The 13199-nt window shown below is 35.2% G+C and overlaps 1 protein-coding gene across 5 annotated transcripts in view; it reads right to left on the bottom strand.

Moving 5' to 3' along the window:
* PACRG (parkin coregulated) overlaps nt 1-13199 on the bottom strand; it is a 253865-nt gene that overhangs the window by 188649 nt on the left and 52017 nt on the right. For all 5 annotated transcript variants that reach the window (XM_075748552.1, XM_075748553.1, XM_075748555.1 and 2 more), the window contains exon 3: nt 938-1072. In XM_075748552.1, the coding sequence (XP_075604667.1) occupies nt 938-1072 (135 nt within the window). The remainder of the gene's footprint in view (nt 1-937; nt 1073-13199) is intronic.

Here is a 13199-nt window from a genome sequence, read left to right as displayed (position 1 = left end):
TATCGTGTTCTTGACACGAACAATTTAAAACATTCTACAAATCTGACATATTTTGCTCATGCATATCATGTTCATTTTCTGTAACTATCACTGCTTCCAGCAATATCTTATTCTAGTCCAATAAAGAACACAAAAACAATAAAGTAATTCATGATAACCAAAATAATTAAATAGTAGGAGCAGGTTAAAGATCAGCATTCATTTTTCAAATTAAATTTAAAAGTCTGCGGTAGTTACTTAGAAGATTGGCAAGTTTTACAAATAACATCACCAAGCCTTTTAGAGAGAAACACAGCCGCATTAGAATGGAGTCATTAGGCAATACATTTATTTTGAAGCCAATTAACCTTTTGTCAGAGAAATGTCGGAGCTGTAATGGTTTCAGCAGTGGAGGTCAGCCTCTAACAGGGGCATGTATGACAGCGATTACGCTGTCTGACATATGCTGTAGACTGAGAGTACAGCTGTGGAATGAGAATCTGCCTTCGTTTGTATTCTGCTCTGCATTTTCAGGGAGCAGGCAATCTTGACCTATCCATTTAGGTAATTAAAGCTTCTATTTGGAAGTGTCCTGCAGGAAGGTGAAATTTGGGGGAGATAAATGGCTGCTGCTCACTGTATCCAGCCACTTCCATCATTTGATGGACTGCCTGAAACAGGCTGCATTGCCAGGTCCTCATAAAAATAGAGATGAATTGGGCAGGAGACAATTCTCTAAGGCAAAGCAACTCTGTCATCTTCCTTTTTGCAGCATATAATTTAATTGTTAGCCAAGGTAGACAGCTGACTCAGGGGCCTTTCTCTAATGGCTTCCCCACCATTTTCCATTTGCTAAGAAATTATTTCAGTTTATGTACTTATAAGCCAACTTTGTTTGACAATGAGAGATGTCACTTCAATAAGCTCAGCTGGCTGTCACAGCTGTGCCATGACTTACCTTCCAGGCGATTTTGTTTCCTTTAGTATCATGCTCAAGGGCAATTGGGAAGTCTCCTCGTTCATAAAACTTGCGAAACGCTGTGGGCTTTGTTGGTCTTTCTTTAAATGCTCCCGCAAGTGGGGGTCCTCTTACCTTAAAAAACAAAACAAAACATAGTTCAGTGATAATATATTTTTAGAAAAGGCCTAATTTATATGGCTCAATATAGAAACAGACAAGAAAGAATATTTATTTCCCAAATTATAGTTTTCTTTCTTCTTTACATGCTATACTTCACTTCTTTGAAAGTACTTTAGTAATGATCTTTAGGTTTTGTTAATTGCTTTTTTTTTTGTTACTGTTTTCAGATTGTCCCACAAAAACTGTTTATATTTCAAAGTAGTTATTCCCATTACCCCAGCATTTTTAAGCAAGAATAAAACACCAGGAACATATTCACATTATGTAGTAGAAGTTCTTGGAAAATTAAGCATTTGTCCTTGCAAAATATTTTTCTATTTGTTTCTTTATAGAATTCATTTTACTTGGTTTCCATCTAATATAACTGTCCTTAGTTTCCATTGCCCTTCTCTGGCCATTATTTAATCTCCTTCACTATATCCCTTCCTCAAATGCTATGGATCTGGCTTCATTTGATTTCCAGCTCTTCAGTATTGATGGCTGAAGCACTGGAAGAAATGAAGGAAAGCCTTCTCTCAGACCTCTCCTCTCTACCTGTGTTGCCTTGGTGGAAGAAATTTGATTCAGCTCTGCTTTGTTCCTTATCTGAGTTATTGCTGGTCAACATATTGGGTAGCCTGAGTGCCTGAATGACAGTCCAATTCCAAAATACTCACACTGAAACTTTTTTCTCAGCCAAACATAGCAGTAACAGCAACTAACAATTGGCACTAAGATAATAGAATTTCAAGTACTTACAAGAAATCTATTGTTTAAGCTAATTAACCAAGCTAATCTCAAATGCTAAGAGTGACTAAAAGAGAGCTAAACTAATCTCAAATGTCCTTTACAACTGATTCTTCCCTGAGAAACTCTTGCCTTTGTTTGTTTGTTTGTTTTTATACCTATAAATCTGGTATAAGAACTTCCTAAAATTCTCAGTGTATCTCTTTTTTCAAAAATGCCTTTATGACTTGGTACCTTTTATAACATAGAAAATGTCATTTTCAAAAAAGAGGAGAGCTTCAAGGGTCATAAATCATGCCCAGTATTTTGTATTGTTCTATTTGTCTTTAAGTCTTCAGTGACCCTTACATTAGTTGCCAGCAGTACACACATTCAGCTTTCCAGAGAACAGAATGCAAACATGTAACATCCTTTGCTTCATTTGTGCTACTCTGTAATTTAACTGTGCTAACTACAGATTTAAATACGACTTGGCTCTTTTTTCCTCCAAAGCATTTTGACATCGTTTTGCATCTACTGAGGTAGAGGGGTCCACTAGTGATATGCCTACACTGTGCTTTACTACAAATTGCTTAAACTAGGGCTATTAAACTGTGACCTATTGTTGCATATTGCTGTCACAGATAGATCATGTCTAGTGAAAACAGATTTTATATGCATAGTTGTAACTTTGCTTAGTAAACACATCTGCAGCAGTTGAGAGTAATACTCCAAGAAAAACATTTCCAACCAATGTAAATAAATCTACATTTATTGTTCTGCAGAGGATCAATTTGTTCTGTGCCACTAGTATAAGTAATTTCACTTGTCTTTAACTTTTTTGTTTGTTTGTTTGTTTGCTTTGTTTTATTTCAGGCAAGTCAATGAGTCAGTGCTCATTTGAGGCCACTAGAAAAGCATCTATGCTCTTTTTGTACATTTTTCACTCATAAGACCTTCACACGTCCTTTAAAAAATTATTTTCTGTAAAATATTAGGAGTCATTGTTCTATTAAATTTTAACTTAAATTATTGGTAAAGAATATGTTGTCTTGATTACATGAAATACAAACTTAATTATTTCTTGGAGACTATCATCATGCAATCCCAAACTGCATCTTATCTGAAATCAAACATTTTCTTCTTCCCAATTCATGATCGTAAATTTGCTATGAACTTTTACAAGTTTTCTAGAAAATATGTTTGTGTTAATTCAACTTCTTCCTATTCTTTATTCAGGAACAAAGAAACCAGAAGGACTAAAAGGATCTTGGTTATCAAATCCCTTCCTCTATTATTTATCTAATATTTCTCTATTATATATACAAAGTCTTTCAAAAATTCATTACAAATTTGTTTATTTGTCCCCTGCCTGTTGAAAGGCTGTTGTGCATTATCCTTACTTCAGTGGTTAGAAACCACAACTTACATAGCATGCCTACTCTGATCTGCCACTTCAAAAAAAGATATGGTAGAATTAGAAAAGGTTCAGAGGAGGATAATGACTGAGGGTGTGGAATGGCTTTCACAAGAAAAGAATAAACTAAGAAAATGATGACGGAGGAATAAAGACCTATAAAATCATGACTTCATGGAGAGGATGAATAAAGACAGATTTTCCACTATCTCCTTCAGTAAAAGTACAGGGCATCAAAAAAATCTAGTAAGTGACAAGTTTGGAACAAAAGTAGTTATGTATTCATGCAGCAAGAAGTGGATTTATAGAACTCCTTGGCAAAAGTCAGTGTTGGGAATCCTAAAAGTTTCTGTGCATTCTGTGACTGGAGCAATCAATGAAAGAGAAATCCATTCAGGTTTACTAAATCCACATTATCAGTGATCAGAAACACAATGAGTATTATCCTTTTTTACACGATACAGTCTGTGTGGTAGATCTCCCAGCATTACATTTAGTCTCTCATAGCCACATCACACTGGCATCCCATAGTTATCCTTTGGTTAACTGCCACAGCAACTATCTTTTCCAGTTGATAACCTCTATGTTAATAACAGACTTTCTTGTCATTAGTTTTAAATGCATTATCTTGTACTTTGTACTATTATATTTAATTCCATTTCTATTACACCAGTTCTCAAGGGCTTCCACTTCCATCTGTGTGACATCATGATCTTCATCTGTTTTAATAATAACTCCAAATATTATCTCAACTATAAATTTCATTATATAATCTTTTTTTTCTTTGGTCAAGGTCACTAATGAAAATATTAAATAAGGTTAGACCTATACCCAGTTCTTAAGAAGTGCCATTAATCACTTTCATCTATTATCATATATCTGATTTCAACATTATGTGTCATTTTTGTTTCCATTTCAATCTGGAGTTTCTTACCTATCTTACCCATCTCATAATTCTTGTACTGTATAACTAGCAAAGTACTGTGTATAGCTAGAGAGGTAGCTTGACAATAGACTAGAGAGAGAGCTGTTGTTTTTCTCTTTGTCTTTAAGACGTTTTTCAAAGCAGTTTGGTCTGTTATAGGCATAGACATCTTTTAATTACCAGGAATAGCAACTGACTCCAATGCAATGACATGATCTAGACAGGAATGAGCCTAAGAACTGTCTAGAACAAAGAAATATCACCCATGAGGAAGAGAGTGGCACTGTCCCTGCATTGAAGAAAAGGTACCTTGCATGACTGAATAGTATGTTGCTTTGCTCTAAGTTTATTACATGGAGGCAACTTGTTCTTTTTGTTTGCATCTGATAAAAATAGATTACGAGACATTCACTAGAGTGGCTGCATTGAGCTAATACTGTTTACCTTTTGCAAATAGTTTCCTTTCCTTCTTATCTTTATTACTAGGGAGACCATTGCTATCATATTTGGTATTCTGAACACTGTTTTCTTATGCAAACCTCTCTTTGGGTCACTCTAGCCATGCATCTTCAACAGTCTCCCTGAGGTAAAGTATATGTGTATAATTTACTTTTTCACTTTTCATAATTCCTCATCTACTTTGTTTTATGTATTTATTTTCCTATACTTAGATTTTTAAGTAGCACTTTTTGAGACTAGACTTCTTTTTGTTTTCTATTTGCAGACTATTACAGTGCAGGAATGCCAGTCACAGATTCAGCTTAATTACTATAAAAAAGTAATAAAAGAGCGACAATTAAATTCTGGAACCGAGTATCCACCGTGAGAAGCTGTCTCAAAATCTTTAGGCCAGTCATGTTCTCCGGAAACAAAGTCAACTTTATCTCATTTTTGCTTTTCATACTGAAGGTGTATTTCTCACAACAGAAAACTGTTGAACAGTCTTTCCTAACAGCTGAATGACCATTCTTAATAGCTCTTTTCCTCATGCAGATTTAGCATTTCTCCATGTACAAGTCATTAGGACCTTCCTAGATGCAATGTCACAGTTTCTGAACGCCTATCTAGTCCATAATTTCAGGGAAAAAAATTGTAGAAATCAGAGGGATAATACCTACTGATCCTTATGTTGGGGGCTCCAGAGCTGGACACAGTAGTCAAGGTGGGGTCTCATGAGAGCAGAGTAGGGGCAGAATCACCTCCCTCGACCTGCTGGTCACACTCCTTTTGATACAGCCAGGATACAGTTGGCCTTCTGGGCTGCAAGCACGTCATTTTGAGCTTTTCATCAACCAACACCCCCAAGTCCTTCTCCTCAGGGCTGCTTTCAGTCCATTGTCCCTCCAACCTGTAGTTGTGCTTGGGATTGCCCCGACCATGTGCAGGACCTTGCACCTGGCCTTGTTGAACTTCATGAGGTTTACACGGGCCCACCTCTCAAGCTTGTGAAGGTCCCTCTGGATGGCATTCCCTCCCTCCAGCGTGTCAACTGCACCATGGAGCTTGGTGTTATCAACAAACTTGATGAGTTCATGACAAAAACTGAAAAAAAGGGAGAGTGTCTAGCAGAGGACCATGGATATCAGAGAACTGGTGGAATCTACTTGAAAATATTCAAGATTTGGCTTGGCAGCAACCTGAAAAAACAAATCTAAAAGAGCCAGCTTTCAACAGAAAGGTGGACCAGATGATCTCCAGAGGTCCCTCTCAGCTGAAGCTTCTCTGTGATTTTAAGTTGCTAAGTAAAATATACAAAAAGAGAGCACACAATGCTTTTCCTTGTGATAATAAGATCTGTCTTACATTTTATATTATAATTACTGACTAAAAAGGGCATTCTGAAAGTATTCAATTTATTGGAAAAACAGTAACAAATATTATCTTCTTTAACAAAAATATTTCATTGCAAAATAGCTAGAAATATTAAGATCAGAGTTCCATTTAATTAAAAGCTAATATTAATGATGGCAAAGTATATGCAGCAAATAAACAGCTTCTGAGATTCGTTAAATGCCAAAGAGAAGTTGAAGAGTTTGATGATTGCAAAATTAATTTATTGTAATTCTATCTCATTGAACTATGTGAAAAGACAAAAGAAACAAGCCATTAAGTTAAAAAAAAAAAAAAAAGGAGAAACACCATATTTGTTTCATTGACTTGTGGGTATTTAGAACCATTGTATCAGGTCGCATTCTTAAGACTCTTCAGTGATGACACATTAGGAAATTGACTAAGAAAAAACATTTGAAGCCAGATTTAAACAGCAATTAATTATTCGAAGACTGAATTTTCCAGATTTCCTGAGTGTCAAATTGTATGCATACTCAGGGACCTAAACACATACCTGCATAGGACAACTGGTGATTTTTGTGAAAACTAACACTAGTTTCATGAGCAGTTTAAGCCAGACAAAAATTGACACTGACATGGAGATAAGTGGTCTTTCCCACATCATGAACTTGGATGCTACCACAATGTAGTGCCCTCCATCAATGACAGAAGTTTTCATGTAGCTATTCAGAGGACCAGATCAGGAACAAAAGGGATCTTTTGTTTTGTTTTTTGGTGGTGGTGTTTGGGGTTTTTTCTGTTAGTTTAATTTGTGAAGTATTTGATCCTTAAGGTGGTTTACTAAGATGAGTAAACACTTAAGCTGGCACAAGGGAGGGAGCAACATGGAGTAGGACAGGAAAAAATAGATGACTGATTCTTTGAGGAGCAGTGCTGAATTTATATCGAACATCAAGAATTAATTGAACATGCAGTTTCTGATCTGCCTATGCAGACATAAGTTGTTCTATTTGAATCAGAAGTCAGTAATTGTTCAAGTGCTGTGTGGAAAATAAAAGATGAGATCACATATTAAGTTGTAGGGAATAAAGGTATTAAGAGACCAATGTTTTTACTTCCTATAAGTAGAATAGACTGAGATTCTACTGTTGTTCTATAATGATTCATATATTAAGGAAAAAAAAAAAAAAAGATGAGTGACACTGTAATCAAATTTAATGATTAAAGACATATCTTTATTTGATTAACCCAGACTTAGATGACAACTGGGAAGAATGAAAAAACTTCCAGATTTTTGTCTGCCAAGTTCCTTACAGGAAAATTGAAATTTAACTAGATGCTTTTGTATTTTTTCCTCACAAAAATATTTCATTGAATTTATTTTTGAAGCTATAGGGATCAAAAGTTATATGATCGATCAACTGTCTTACCTAAAAAATGCAGTCTTCCTTGAAAATATAATACCACATTATCATTTTGAAGAGTGAAATTTTGAGAAATAAAATCATAAATCTCATTTCTTTGTATTCAAATTGAAAAAATGTATTTATATAATATTGCACTGTATCCACAGAATGGAGTCTACAAATGCATGCTGCTGTCTCAGGGCAAATGTAAAGGTGATTGCATCAAGGAAATGTTTGTGTAACCACTGACAGGGTCTTTGTCTCATCCTCCTCTTGTATTGGTGTTAAACTAGCATTCTACATGGCTAATGCAGCATAGTCCAAATGGCAATCCACTGATTTCCCCACAAGAAAGATCACCATTCGTTTCCTTGTGTACTGGAGCCAGAAGCTGCTGCCAAATCCTAATATAAACCTGAGGTAAAATGCAAGATATATTAAATCAGTCAAATAAATTACACCATGCAATGAAGAAACACTCAAGCTAGCAGGAATAAAGGCCACATAATATATCTAGCACTATGCAGTACCATGTTGATATACAAAGGTTTACTAGAAACATCAAGTGCAAGGTCCTCATTAATTTGGCTGACCAGGCATCGGCACAACACTGCCTAGTTACAACTCATGCCCAGAAAGCAAGCCTAGGTTAAAAAGCCATGATCCCCAGTTTGTGGTTCTGGAGTTAGGTATGCACATAGGTACCTTCTGTGTTTCTATACTTGTAACACAGACAAGCCCATCATCCAGAGAAGCCCAGCAATCACATATGACAAAACATCAAGATTTTGGCAGTTATCTACCAATGCAACAAAACAATAGCATGGTAATAGTATTTGGGAACATATCCACACATTTTCTAATAAATCTAAGTAGTAGTGGTAGTAAAGACTTGGAAACACAAATCTTAGCAAGTGTTAACAATCAGAATCTGCACTGGGCATCCCCAAGAGTGTCTACTCTAACTGACAATAAGCAATAAAGGCTATACTGCTCTGTCTTCATTTACTGATTCTAATTTGATTAAACTAACATAGGTGGTTAATACAGTCTACAATCATGTTTTGATTTTGCTATGCAGGCATACGAAAAATTGAATGAGAAACGTCAAATTACAGGAGAGGCACAGTAAGATGTCCCAATAGGTACTCTTGAGTTTCATATTAATTTCTTTTATTTAATATCAGTATCACAAGTATTCTATATCAAAAGATCCATCAACATGTATCAGACAAAAGCTTTTTATATCCAGAAAGAAACAGGGAGATCTTTCTTCACATGTGACACTCTTGATATGCTTTAAATAGTGCCACATCTAATGCTTAAAAGCTGCTTCTGGGGCTACTGCACAAATCAGGACAACAGATCAAAGCCCATCTCATAGCCTCAAAAGTCAAAATAAGAGAAAACAATTTTAAGACCCCAAAATGAAACTGATAGAAGGTCAGCAAACATTATAAATGCTTCTAAAGCACCAGAACTTGAAAGAAAAATCAGACATGTGATTTTGTACAAAGATATTGTATCTCATTATTGCCTTGAGACACTACTGAAAGTAAGTCATAAGCTGCATAAGAATTACTCTATTTCATCACCTCAGAAATGTTATTTCTGATTGGGGAAAAGATAAGCTGTTTCGATAAGCCAGATGTGCCTGTGTTACAAACTGCTCTACAGCACTTTGTTCTCAGAAGGTCCTCCATCTCTTATTCTCTGCTGGAGTATAGTGTAACTATTTCATATCATTTAGATTTCTCTCCTGATGCTTGCCAAGTAATTTCCTTTAATGCAAAGGGAGAAGAGTGACAACTGCTAATATATTTTTCTCCTTCTTTCAGTCTACAGATGAATACAGTCTTTTTTTTTTTTTTTTTTTTTTTATTAATTTATTAGTTTCACAAGGCTTTCTGGTGCATCAATTCCACTAAATCTGTGAGCCTCCTAAATTTTCCCTGACTGTGGAAATTCTTCCATCTGCAGTCTAATGTTTAGAAAATTATAAATTCACTGCAAGTACATTTTCATTCATGTTTCAGCTGGCATCACAAGTGTGCTTCTGAAGTGGCACCCAGTTACAGCTGACATCATGAAGCAGTTTATAAGTGAATGAACTGGACTCCTTTCAGACAACAGTCAGTTTGAATGAAGAAAATCCCTGAAACATATAAAACATCATATCCTCAGCATCAGCTTTTTTCCTTTGGTGATCCTCTCCTATTGGCCTGCACTGCTCCCTCATGTAGAAGTAACCACAACATTCTTTATGGCTGCATGTGTATTTTTGGATGCCATATCAATGTGTTGTAGTTTTATATTCTGCAAGTTATAAAAATGTTGTTGGCTAGCAAACAAAATGAAACATGGCTTTTGTTTTTAAAAAATCATATATATAATTCACTTACAATGTTTCTGATTTCTGTAATTTCCTATACATTATCATGGCATATCTGTGTGTATTTCAAAGTACAGGACAGTTGGTAAAACTGTAAAATATTAGGAGAGTTATTCTCAGCCTATTTTGCACTTCCATCACACACATGTGTATGAAGGTCCATGCTGGAATACACCTAACATCCTAACTTATTATTGTGACCCTGACAGAGGATATCTAGGGAAGAGAATAAAAGCAAGGCCATAATATAGTGATCTCGCTTTTTGTTATTCTAAATTGCCGAAGTCCTGCCCTCCCTTCCAGTTCGATCTATACTATCTCTTCTTCTTTTACACTAATTTTGGTGCTTGTTCCTGCAGTGAGCCATTTCAATGCTCTAATCTACCAGGAAACTATTCACATTATTTTGTTATAATAGTTTTTTGCTGGAGAATGTACTGAAATGGTTCAACAGAGCTGGAATGCCACCACAGTTGCTGAAAGTGGAGGAAATGACATGCCCGTGGTAACTAGAATTAAATTAACTTAAGCTGCCATAGGACCAAATCTGATGATAGGAGGTTAATTTTTTTCCCCTGGCAGTTATTCCACACCTAGGAGGTGGTAAATAAGCTTCATTATATGTTTTGTTAGGTATGTTTTCTAATGTTTAAGTCTTGTGTAGGTCTAATGTCTTCCATTGGAAAGCTTAATTCCAAAGGCATAATAAAAAATTCTTTCAAATTATTTAGACATTATTTTTTGAGGGTGAAAAATAAATATTAGTGAGAATAATAGGTAGGTGAGATGACAATATGGACCCTATGACAGCAACTTTCAGAATATATTGAAATAACACTACTTTAACTCCTATTAGAACTGTGCAAATAAATTTTGCTCCAACTGGGAACAGTGTCTAAAAGTATATAGGTTTTTCACAAAAGAGAACAGGGTCCCATTGGGTCAGTCAGCTTTTGAATCACTGGCTTATTAGTCCTAAGACAATTCAGGTGAATCACTTATCTGAAGATATTGACTCTGAAAAGCTGTATTGAACTGTGAGTTAGCAAGAAACATGCTTGCGTCATGACAGAACATTGTTGAAAGGATTAGACACTGGAACAGGAAGATAAAATTACTGCATTCTAATTCTGATTGTGACAGACTCCATCCATGGTTTTGGTGAAACAACATTTTGGCTCTGATTTCCCATTTTAGAACTGGATTAGAATTACATCCCAACCTTACAAAAATCCCAAAAGTCAAATGGAGTTGTGATGAGTTAGATATCACCTTTCATAAAGTCATGCTTCAGCTCTCTATAATATGCCCCTGGAAACTACCCATGGCTAGAGGCTTCAGCCAGTGAGCACAGTAGTTAGTACAGGGCCCTCATCATACTCCCACAATAAAAAAAAAAAAATAAAAAATTGCACAAAATCCCATCCTATGGCTATCTTCAATAGCAAATTACTTGACTGCATCTGAAGAGATGGAATAGGAACACTAAAAACAACAGCTAAAGAGGAAAGGAGAGGAATGGTGGGTTCCTCATTAACCCCATTACCTGTCCTCATTTGCCCCATCTTGAATAAACAATACAATTCTATGTCCAGACCTCATATGTCCTACAGTCCTGTATATGATTCCCCACCTACTACATTTTAAATCTAAAGAACCAAGTGGTACAACTGAATACTGAACCACTGGGAGAAGCCATTATCTATTTAAAAAGTTGTAAAATCAGAAGCCCCTGAAATAGATTAAGAAACAGCTTAAAAAGCTACTACATAATTTATTAATTTTATCAAGTATTTATTTATTAAACAGCACAAAAGTAACCTGAGCTTAAAAAGAACAAAAACTTTGTATCTAAACAGCCAAAGCAGTTCCCTTTTCTTTCCAACTTCATGTGTGACTTGCTTCCAAAACAAAACAAAAAAAAAAAAAAAAAAAAAAAAAGAATAATGATGGAACTAAAAGTGGGATGACACTAACAACTAGATATAAAACTCCCCCCCCAGCTTCACCTCTTTCTAAACATAAAGGAAATTAACTGGGTTTAATTGTCAACTTCTTTTGCATCACTTGATAAAGTAAGTTTACTCACTGTTCAATTTGAGAATTACTGCTGAAATACTTGTAAAGCATTTAGTAGTTGTTCATTTAGGAACTTTTCCTTGTCTGTCTTAAACAGATAGCAAATCTCACTTGTGGGAAATGATTCTGGGTGTGCTATAACCAGAAATTCAGATATAATAATATTTCATACACTATTCATAGAAATAGGAAACCTTTTATAAATCCCAATGATTTTGAAAGGAAAAATAAAAGATGTTATTTCAACCAATATAGGAATATGAATAAATCCAACCTCCCCAAAGTCTATTTTATTTCCTTTTAAATTTTTTTAAGGTTCAAGTTCAAGTCATTACATTTCTGTTATAACTTTGAACATTTAGGAGGTTGTAGGTCTCAGCTTACTCCCCACGCAGGTGTTAGTGGGCTGCATTTATTAAATGAATTGCCAACATTTCTTCATGACTAAAACTCAGAAGACAGTTTCACACTTTACTTTTTGAGATCTTAAGCCACAGAGGTGAAGGCATGATGAGAGAGTATGTTATATGCATGTTTGCTCTGACTGCAGCAATAAATTGCGAAATTTTGCATTTTTGTAATAAACTTGAAAAAAACAGTATTTATCAATAACAATGAATTTTTAAGATTCCCCCCAAACCAATCTTTACATGTGTTACTTTTTCCCCCCCTCGAATTACTTTATGAATAATATACTATGTTGGAAAGAAAACATTTCTGCTTTAACATAATTCAAAAGAACATGAAATCTGAATTCCACTGAAATCAATATATGCTTATAGCCCCAAGCCACAGTAAAATTAGTATGTGATTATATTTTTCTGACTTTTTTATATGAATGAAAACAGCTTCTTATACTATTATAACATTATTATCAGTAACAGTAGAAATCACTGTCACATGAACTGATGCCACCATCAAAGAGCCTTTCAACACTCAGTCAGCTGTTTGCCACTTGATTACCTGTGCCTTTTGCAAAGTACAACTTTTACAAATAATAAACTGACAGTGACAACGTAGAGACTAGACTTAGCGTAGCTGAGGTAGTACCATATTTACCTGTAGTTTAACCAGCTTTCAAAAAATAGCGTATCGGAAAGCATACGTGAAAAGACTTTTTGTATATCTGAGTGGGGTTCTCAGTTGACTTAGTGGGCTGTCCTAAGGCTTTTAGGAGAATCTTAAAATCTTAGAAGAATCAGCATTCTTAAAGCTATCCATACATTCTCTGCATAGGAGGGGTTCTGCCTCTGTTAAAATTTTTCACCATATAATACTTGAGTTATCTTCATGCTTCTTTCCTTATCTTTATCTAGTTAGTTGAAACCCAGTCTAGCACTTCAATTTATTTATTTCTTTGTTAT

Source organism: Balearica regulorum, chromosome 3, assembly GCF_011004875.1.
Source record: "Balearica regulorum gibbericeps isolate bBalReg1 chromosome 3, bBalReg1.pri, whole genome shotgun sequence".
NCBI lineage: Eukaryota > Metazoa > Chordata > Aves > Gruiformes > Gruidae > Balearica > Balearica regulorum.
The sequence above is the reverse complement of the archived record's forward strand: the minus strand, read 5'-3'. Positions and strand labels throughout refer to the sequence as shown.